The sequence below is a fragment of the Bos grunniens genome, chromosome 26 (genome assembly GCF_055505025.1).
Source record: "Bos grunniens cultivar Pamir isolate PY7600 chromosome 26, Bosgru_T2T1.0, whole genome shotgun sequence".
Taxonomy (NCBI): Eukaryota; Metazoa; Chordata; class Mammalia; order Artiodactyla; family Bovidae; genus Bos; species Bos grunniens.
The window spans coordinates 14743644-14754467 of record NC_141190.1 but is presented as its reverse complement, the minus strand read 5'-3'; the positions used below and the strand labels follow the sequence as shown (position 1 = coordinate 14754467).

At 36.0% G+C, this 10824-nt stretch overlaps 1 protein-coding gene across 13 annotated transcripts in view; it reads right to left on the bottom strand.

Moving 5' to 3' along the window:
* Positions 1–336: 336 nt before the first annotated feature.
* EXOC6 (exocyst complex component 6) overlaps positions 337–10824 on the bottom strand; it is a 193710-nt gene continuing 183222 nt past the window's right edge. For all 13 annotated transcript variants that reach the window (XR_015155644.1, XR_015155645.1, XR_015155646.1 and 10 more), the window contains 2 exons: positions 2604–2716; positions 337–1597 (listed from right to left, as the gene is read on the bottom strand). Coding sequence is in view for 10 of the 13 variants with exons in the window: in XM_086378605.1 (XP_086234731.1) it covers positions 1465–1597; positions 2604–2716 (246 nt within the window). In the remaining 3 variants the exon portion in view is untranslated. The remainder of the gene's footprint in view (positions 1598–2603; positions 2717–10824) is intronic.

Genomic DNA, 10824 nt, shown 5'->3' with positions numbered 1-10824 from the left:
TCCGGGACGCCTCAGCCCAAGCCGGGGAGACGTCCCAAGTGCCCTGGAGGGCTGGGTAAGGCACTCGAGGGCCACCGCTTTCCAGTCCTCAGAGAGAACTAGCAGCTCGCCGTCTCTAGTAACTTCCAGAATGTATTGTATTGTACCTAGAAGTAACCATGCTTTCCATATAATATTTTTTAAAACGTTAAATACTTTAGGATTAGAGACGGTCAAGAGAATAAATACTTTTCTTCGTTTTGGCGATACTCCCATTCCAGTAACTAAATAACAGCCTTTCTGAAGAAAGCAGTTGTTTCAAATCAGGAAACTCTAAACAGATGCAACAGCAATGAATTTTCAGCAACCTGCTCAACCTTTTTAATATTTAATCACAAAATCAAGAAATGCACATATAATTCTTTACACTTATTTTACAGAGTCAAATATAAGTTTCTTACAGGCATAAATTCTGAAAATGCAAAAGGATTATTCAGCATAAATACAATGAAGACAAAGTAAGGATCAGATTGATATTACCATTTGGACCACAGTAATTTACACAGAGTAAAATGTACATTCGTTTTAGGTTTTCCAGAGTTCATTTTGGTTTGGCTTGTTTCTGCAATAAGGATCCAGCACTGAGGTCTGCGCCTTGAAGAAAGTAACCCGACCCCTGTGGTAACTTGTATGTGCAGGAGTATGTCTCTCCTAGCACAAGTGGCACCTGAAGTGGTTAGCCCCACTTAGCTTCTGTCCTCCTAACTTGAACCAAACCAAACCAAATAAATGGGGTCAGCTACAAACAATATAGTTAGAAATATTAACCCTGCTGAACAGAAACAACATTGCATCTTCAGAAAATCCAAATACCTTTTCTTCATATTCAGATTAAATTAAACCACCCAAGTAGAACAAGTAATTCACATTCTTATTGGGTAAATAAAGTTCGATTTCAGGTTCCTTTAAATATTTGTCTATTTCCTCCCTCAGAATCAGCAGAATTAGACAATTTAGTCTACTTAAATACTAGTGAGGTGAAAATTCAAGCTACAAGTCAGAAAATGTCAGGGAAATGTCATACATGATTGCATTCCAAAACCAGATACTGGGAAGAAAAAAAAAACAACCAGAACAATCATTGAAGTCTAAATAGAAAAAACACCTATAGAGGCATAAGTTCTTCTAATGTATTTACACAGTTTCATGTACAATTTTTGACCTGATTTATATATTACAGTTTTGCCTTTTTTCCCTAGAAGTGAAAAAAATTAATGTCACATTTTCCATATATAAAATAGTATTCAATTATTTAAAAATCCATACAAATGATATTTATAATTCTTGTTTCTAAGCTCTCATCAGTGTCTTTTCCCTATTGTATTTTTTAATTCTGCAAACAATTTTCTGTATCATGACCAGTGCCCGTTAGAGATCAATGTTGAGTCACAGACTTGGTGTCACTGAGTACAAGCGATGTGAAGGCTATGTGTGTTGGGACATACCATTCACCAAACTTCTCAGCTGTTTCACAACTGTCTCTATCAACTTCTGTTTGTCTCGATCATTCTTCCTGAATTGAGCAAATATATTGTTCTTTTTGCTAGTATCCTTCATCCTAGGAATATATGTGAATGAAGAAGCTTAATAGAAGGAATTTAAAAGTTATACTGTAACAACTAAGATATCTTGGCATGCTCTGTGTTATCTCACACTAAATCTATGCTTGAAAAATATACTTCAAAGAAAATAGGTATTACTAATAGAGTTACAGAGATAGCAACCGCAGAAAATACTGGCAGCTTTATTTTGCATTCTACATGAAATGGTGTTTTTGCATTAGTGTATAAATCTAAAAGCATGTTTTCTTACATGATACTATTTTCTAATATCATTCCATAAAGTATGCTAAAATACACACCCTCTCAGACTCTGAAAATCATGCTCATAGCAAGACAAGGTGAAAGGAAAAACAACAGAAAATTTAAAGCAGTAATTTGTTTTGCCTCAGTGGTGTTTCATGGCACTGTAAAACAATTTATTTAAAACCGTTCCTTGTGTCCTTCTCAAATCAAATACACCACAGATATTTTGAAATGTGGGAAAATAAGACATTCAATTCAAAAAATTGAAATTTTTAATAGTGATATCTGAAATATGATACAGAGAAAAGAAAACATGCTGCATGAGAAGGAAAAGAAACACAACACTTGTTTTCTGGACAAGATGCACCAGTAAGTGTTCTGTTACTTCAGATTTCATAATATTATTTTTTCAAAAGGCATACTTCTCTACCTGTAAGGAATCCAAGCCCATCATGGTAGGCTTTAGATAGCACTGATGGCAAACTGATTCCAGTCCCTTTCTAAAGCTAATTAAGCCAGATATTGAGGACACAATAGGAAAAATGTTTAGTTCATATCAACACAAACAGAAATCTCGTAAAAATCTATACCAACGCTGAAGGCCAGAAAGAAGGCGGCTTATATTTTGGTCATTAAAATGAACTGAACTTTTAAGCTCCATGTAGACATTTTTCTTTTGATTAAAAATCTCTAGTTCTTCAATTATCACTGAATTACCAGCTGCTAAAATGATATGTGAAGCTTTCAGAATATACTCACTTCTCCAAAAGAGTAAGGGCTGTGTTTGGATTCACCCGAAGGTACTTAGACGCTGGCTGACCATAATCAGCTAGATAAGTAGACCAATCCCAAACCATAAACAGGTCGAGGAGCTGAGGAAGACGGGAAAAATGTTAAAGCAATTTTTGACTATTTATCCACAGCTAATACATAAAGTATATGCTACTCTTGATCCATTTGATCCATCTGCTTCTCAAATGGAACAGAATAACCAATCTTATTTTTAAAACTTCATTAACTACATTTTATAACCAATGTAGTGTATAGTGTCTTTTCACTTTTGAAATAACTAAAATTGTGAGGGGTTGCCTTTCTAATAAAGTACTTCATTGCATTTCCAAATAATTGTAAAATAATGAAAACACTTTTATATAAATACATTAACACTTGTTCTAATGTATAGAGGTTTAATCTTTACACATTATTTGGTTCATACTCAGATTTAATTAGTAAAGGTTGCCACTAACTGAAGAATTTTAAAGAATTTAAATTGAACCTTTTTTTTTTTTTAAGAGGTTAAGTATGTTTACCTTTCAAAGAAGTCGTTTACACCTAGACTTTCCCAAAGTAATTTAAACCAAAAAGCTCAGATAATCTCAATGAAGTGCATTAAACAACCTCTGCTGGATTCTCCCTGGTGATAGATCCTCAGTAGTGTTATGAAATGAGGTCTTCAGGACTCAGCTTGTTAACTCTAGGCAATCATTTTGTATAAACAAACAACAACAAAAAGGAAACCCTCTTGTTTTCCATAGTGTTTTAAAATTGACTATTTGCTTTATAATCTCCAGTTAGAATTGTTGTCAAATTTAGAAGTAATCTTTTAAAAGCAATGCCATGCCTAAACCAAAGCACCAAACTCCTTATCCAACTTTAAAACCTTAATCCCCTTTAAGCCATTTAAGACCAACTTCCTATCCCCATCTAAACTGTTTCAGAAAGCTAAATGCTTCACTTACTACCTTCCTTCAGTTTTTATATTATTCTTTCTTTTTGTTTTAGCTCACTTTACAAGTACGGGGTGTAGTGGTTTTGCTTTCAAATGAAGTATTTGTATTTACTCATAGAATACATGAGCCAATCCACTGACTCTGAGAGAGAGAAAACTTCTGGGGTGGTTAAAAACCAGAGAAAAGTTACAAGACACTAGCTCTTCCTTAGGAAAGACAATGGATTTGTTTGACTCTTCCCCTCTCTACTAATTAGAGACTTTCTTGTACAAAGAAGAAAATTCTATAATGAAAATGTTTGCTACTAATATGAAAAGCCAGGCTATTTTTTCTTTCAGACAACATTCTAGGCCATACCAAGGGTTAAGACACTGGTACAGAAACTGCACTGAGATAATGTTAAAAGAATACATTGAAAAAGAAAAGGGAAGTACTCCAAGTACTCCAAGTTTACTCTTGCTAAAGCAACATTTCCCCTTCTTTCACAAGGAGGAATAGTTACTTTCTACACTCTGTAATGAAAATATAAATTAATATAACTTCTCTAGACTGTGATTTTGCATTATGTAAGAACCTTAGGAAAAAAATGGCCATTCCCTTTGACTCTAATCCTACTTCTAGGAATCTAACTTCAGTGAACAATAATAAAGGTAGATGAAATTTTATCAACAAATATATTAATCTCAAAAATGTTACTTGTGTTATCAAAAATTGAAGAAGGAAAAAAAAACACTGAAAACAGGTTAAATCTCAATGTTAACAGAAGGGTTAAACAGTGAGGTATATCTATGTATAGAGTGGTTATTCAAATCAATGCTTACACAGAATTTGAAATAACTTGGGAAGAAGCTTATGATAAACATTACTAATAAAATCACATAAAAACCCATCAAAAGAGACTGGAATAAAATTTGAGAAAATGTTAAGAATAGCTGTAATTTGTATGGTGGGATTATGGGTAACTGTGATTGTCTTTATTTTCATAAGATTTACATACATACTTTATTTTCCCCCAATAAATTCCAATAATGAATTCCCCTCACACAGTTGTTAAAAGCCTCATTTTGAAGGAGTCCTCTTTCAGGTATGCATTTGTGTTTGCTCAAGTGTGTGTGGGCATGCGCACAGTCAGCAGAAAGTAACCACTTAATGTACTGGCTGCAAATTCCCTTTCTTTCCGAAAAGCAGCAGCAACATGACCTTTGGGATTTGGAAGAGGAAAAGGCCTTAAAATAAGAGCTGATCTACCCCCAGGTGAGAAAGGAGGAGCCCATTTAATGAATTTAAAACCTACACCAACTCCAACTGTGAGTACAGAAGTGGTTCTTCTACAGCACAAAAACAGACTTTCCTAGATATGCTCTTTTCTCACAAGGTCGGATACTCATATGCAAAGTTCTTATCTCTATAAATTTCTTTAGAAATTACAGAAACCACAAAATTTAACCTAATTGCCCATCTGTTGTTGTTCAGTCACTAAGTTGTGTCTGACTCTGCTACCCTATGGACTGCAGTAAGCAGGTTTCCCTGTCCACCATCTCCCAGAGCTTGCTCAAACTCAAGTCCACTGAGTCAGTGATGCCATCCAACCATCTCATCCTCTGTCGTCCCCTTCTCCTCCTGCCTTCAATCTTTGCCAGCATCAGGGTCTTTTCCAATGAGTCGGCTCTTGACATCAGGGGCTTGATACAGAGGATAGATTTCCTCATTAGAAGGCACTGGGTCTAATGTTAATTCAGGTAAATGAACTTTGAGAAAAAAGCACTGCTTTTTCTGAATGGACTACGGGTGTCCCTCCATCCATAACAATTATAAGGTCCTTTTTCACTTTTTAAAGTACAGTTCTTTTGAGATGAAAGATGTAACACAAAACCAGGGCATTATTCTTGGGTCCTACGTAACACTATGCCGGGCCAGGCTCATGGACTGAGTCCATTTCTGCAAGCTGCTACCTGTGCCTATTTTGACCAAGAAGCAGGATCCCAGGTTTCTGGGATGGTTTAAAAACATGATGCTCTGGAGCCAAAGTGTGACAGGAAGGGATGAGGAAACTGGAGTGGTGCCACCAACTTCTTCACTCCACACAGTCACTGCTTTGGGAATGCCTCTCACATTCGTTGTGCTTTCACAGGATGTACTCTATCCTTAAGGAAAACTTCACTTCTCTGTCTCAAGTTTTGCTTCCTTCAGATGGCAGTACACAAATAATACATCTGTTATTAATCACAAAAAATCTCCCTCAGTCTTGTAAATAAACTGTGAGACATGCTCTCAACAGGTGCATTTATTAGTTAACACATATAACTGAAATTCAAAGATGTAGATCAAACATGAACAAAAACAAAAATCTCCTCTAGATTATCTGCAAGGAGTTTTACAATTACTTATTAAAGGATAAACTCAGGCATATTATAACAAAAATTGGTATTAGGTTCTAAAAATGGGTTTGTTCCAATAGTCAAGTAAAGTAATTCCATCTTAAATCCTTTGGGGAAGTAAGCAAAGTATGGATCATACAAAAATGAATAGCAAAATCACGTGTTTCAGTTCTATTTCATCATGATTTATAAGATTACCTAAAATTAGTAACCTAACTTTTTTTTTTTTACCAAGGATTTAAAAATGCCCTTCATAAGTAATCTGATAATATAAGGTGGATTTATGCCAACTTTTTAAAGTGAGTTGTACATTTCACTTCCTCAGTGATTCCTACGTATGTCCAGCAAACAAAAAGATTCGGCTTAAGAAAAGAAATGGTTCCATGGGTGGTCCATTTATATGCTCAAAATAGTTGAGAATCACTTCAGAATCACTGAAGAGTTAGTCTGTGTCAAAGCATTTAGCCTGCTGACAGTTTCCCATCCTAAACTGCACTCCAAATCTACACCCAAGAAACCTGGGGTCTCAGACCTGTTGAGATCACTTTGTGCAAAGGACACAATGAATCTAGGCCGACTTAAAACCATTCTATGGAACTCTTGAAGTGACTTTTTGCCTTTGTAAAAGTGAACCCAGAGTGCTAGGTCATTTTTTCCTTGAATCTGGTTTAGCTTTCTTTGTTTTGGGTCTTTGGGTTTTGCTTTTGAAGCACCTCAGGGGCAGTGACCCAAGGCAGAAGATAAATAAAGTTAAGCCAACCTCAAGAGAAAAGCAATTGGGGACACCAGGTTTGCTTTTGTAAATGTGAACAGTGATCTGGGGGCTCAGGGTCAACCCTAGTCCCCCAAATTCCCCTTTCCAAACACTAAATCCACCTGGGACCTCAAAGTTGCTTTGCAGATTCCAAAAGTAAACCAGGAGATCATTTTTCCTTTGCTTCCAAAAAAACAAAGCCAGAGCAAGGGTTCCTAGAGTGCTTCAGAGACTTAAACGACAACAAAAATCCTAAACCAGAATGTAGCTTTAAGGAAGAAATATGAGTAATTAGGCACTGGGGATTCAAGAAAAATGGGTCTTATTAAATTGGCCACAATTGGGGAGGGGGAATACAAGTACTTTTTCTAAATAGATGTTGAAATCAAATGATGAGCTCCATATGCTTTTTAAAGCACTTGGCTTTTACCCCTTTCCAGCTATCTGAAAACACGTTTGGAAAATTCCACATGCCGCACAGAAAAGAATTTTCAGTAGCAGATAGAAGGGGCTTGGGCAAAAACTAAAGAAGCAGTGTTGAGCTTCTATCCACTTCATTTTTTTGCCTCCAGGTGTTCACTGCCCTTGTGCTGCCTTTTGACTCTCTGATACACCTGACCCCTAACCCGTGCCTGCCCTCTTCAAATAGTCCATCTGCCAAATCCACTCTCAGCCAGCCTTTCCACTCCTAACTACGTGAGGATCAGGAGCAAGGTCTCAGCACATTGTGGCTTAAAGGCATTCTTCTCTTCAAGTCACTTAACTCCAGTGAACTGCACACAGCAGAAGCAGAATGCTCCTAAAGTATTTCTGATGATAAGCCAAGTAGTAGTCCTAGATAACTACTAGGTTGGTTTGGAATTTGGGGAAAAAAGAGGCAAAAGGAATTTACATCATCAGATTTATACACATCTGTATTTACTTTATCTTGAATTTCTTGGTCACTACCATGGCTAAAAGACCATGCAGATACATATATGTGTTTGATTTTATGTGGTCTATTTCTTTATTAAGATTAATTTTATCAAGTAATACATGGTTAATAATCAAATGGGGCACATCATAAAACCAACAGTCCACTATCCTACACTTTCCATTCTCAGACGCAGTCATGTTAACTCCTTCTAATACTGGTGATTACCTCAATATTTCTAAATATACTTATTTTTCTTGTTTTTATTTATCATCATATAGTTAGCATATATGAGGATTTATCTTACTTATACTACCTTCCTATTTTTGATAGTTATAATAATTTTTCTCTATTTTTGCTTTTATAATTTTAATATAATTAAACTATTTCCTCTTGCATCACCTTAATTTTTTTTAACAGTTTGGAGATGTATTTCATATATGGTCCAATTTATTCCTTTTAAAGTATACAAATCAGTGGTCTTATGTACATTCACGGAATTCTCCAACCATGTCAATAGATTTGAGAACACTTTTATTACCCCATACCCATTAGCAATCAGTCTCCAAAGTGGAGTCACATAACATGTTTTTTGTGTGTCCAGTTTCTTTTACTTAACATAATATTTTAAGGTTTATCCATGTTGTAGCAGGTATCAGTAATTCATTCCTCTTTACTGCAAAATAACATTCTGTTATATGGATATACCACGTTTGCTTATCCATTTATCAGTTACTGAACATTTGGGTTGTTCCCATTCAGGGGCTATTATGAATAATACTGCTATGAACACGTTTTTTGGTGGACATGCATTTTACTCGGGTATATATCTGGGAGTAGAATTGGTTACAGAAACTTTTAAGAGGATCTTTTGACTTTCCGTTTAGTAATGTAAGAATATTAGCACCTTACATAGTTGAGTTTTAAATAATTCTTTTGGCAATTGGGGTTTAAAATATTTATATTATATATTTAAACTCACATAACAAAAGATGTTTAACTGAAGTTTCCTAAAAAGTTCTGTATGAATCCAGACAGGTATTAGTAAATTATTACGAAGAATTTTTTTGGACTTTCCTGGCAGTCCAGTAGTTAAGACTTTGCGCTTCCACTGCAGGGAGCGTGAGTTCTATCCCTGGTTGGGGAACTAGGATCTTGCATGACATGAGGCACAGCCCCCTCCCCCCAAATAACTTTTTTATCTTCTACTTCTAAAATACAAAAAACCTAGTAACTAGCCAAATAGAAAAGAACATTTCAGATATTTTGCTCAAGTAGCTGAGTGTGGTTTTGCTTTGTATGCCACCTTCACATGTATATGCGGCTTGTTTTTCTTCACGAGTACCTTGCTCAGTTGCCTCATGTTGTGGGGTGAGTCACACACTGAGTGCTAGCACTTAACCTAATTACCCAAACCAGAAATCTGGATTCACTCTGCTTTGAATCTTCTCTCTCACAACTTCTGCTCCTTATTTATTGCCAAATTATGTCAATTTAATGTCTTAAATATTTTTTTCCTAAATATTTCTTGAATTCACTTGCTATCTACTTTCCACCACTGCTATTACTTCTGTCCTAGATTTAGATATCAGATTCTGTCCCCTGGGGCCTTTGGTCTTGCCTATTCCCTCTGCCTGCTCCCCAGGATCCATCAACCTCCACACTGCTGCCAGACAGAAGCAGCTAAAATACGTATCTGATCATGTCATTCACTTGCCTAAAACTTTCAATGACTTCCCAGCTCCTACAAGATAAAGTTCCAGTTCCTTAACATGACATGCAAAGTGATCTTTTGGCTTCCTCTCCTGCCTTGGAAATTCAAGCACCTAAACAAGGAACTACTCAAGAGTTTTTTTAACCATGATGATCCCCCACGAAATTGTCATTTTCTTCTGAGTCCCTTTCTCCTCTTTCTTCACCCAGGGAACTCTCACTTATTCCGTACAATTTAGGTCTGGATTCACTTCTCTCAGGAAGCCTTCCCAGACCACCGTGGGTTAGCTGTTCTCTCTCGTGTGTCCTCACATTCCCCTTCACAAAATCTCTATCACACTGTTTTTCACACTATGCTGATATCACAGTTACTATGTCCGTCTCCCCACGAAAGAATCAAATATCAATAATTCCTTCTGTAGTCTGAATGATGCATGGCTAACTCAGCCCGACTTTTTCTTATATGGCAGTAGTGAAGCCTTTTCTCCTTCCTATTAATGTACTTTGTAAGTGCCTCAAAGCTGGTGACTTGTTTTGCTTAACATCTGTACCTTCACCTTTGGCCCAGTACATAGTATATAGCAGGAACCAAGCAAATGTTACCTTTTGACACAGAGTTTATGTCTATGCAGAGCCCACATCATATATACTAATAAGATAGCTATGTTATTATTTACTTTACTATTTACAATCAAGACAACTCTGAATTTTTAGTAATGCCTTATATTATTCTGAAAGCCAGATACTTAGTCTCTTTGATTTAATTTGTGCTATAGAATATAGTAAAATATTTCATAACCAAAGTTCTACTCCTGAGATTACCTTTTGTAATCAGTGATGCCACAATCAAACATGCTAAATAAACATTCCTGGGTCATACCTTTAATTTTCTATCCGGATTCATTACATCACATGCCACACTTATATAACAGGGAGTTATGTAATGACTTTACCAATGAAGCTCAGACTTCCAATACTAAAGAAATCAAACCTTGAAACTCATGATGTGAGGTGTTCCCTAAACTTTTAGTTCTCTATGATAAGTCATTCTGTCATTGCAGCTCTGAAGAAACATGATCTGCTAATATGAACTGACTTTGGAAGAACTCAAACAACAAAGGAAAACAATATGGATCAGCCAATGAAGAAGAATTGTATGCCAATGTGTCTTTACTCCAGGATATAGTAGTTGCTCAAATGAGAGAAGCTAGACTGGGCTGGGATTTCTTTAAGTACTCCTGTAGAGTACACTTATTAAGAAGAACAAGAGGGAGAGGATAACCATTTTTAAAGTTTGTAAGAGTCTAAGTGGCTACTCCTCTCCTCTCCTCCCCATGGTTGTGTTTTAAAATAATGCAAATGAAAACTTGGAGGCACAAATAGCTGGGTTAATTTAGTCTTAAAAGTAATTAGTGACATATGTTTTACTATAAAATTTTAGCAAGTCAAATAATATATATTATTTATAACTTGTCACTAGTTATAAACAGTG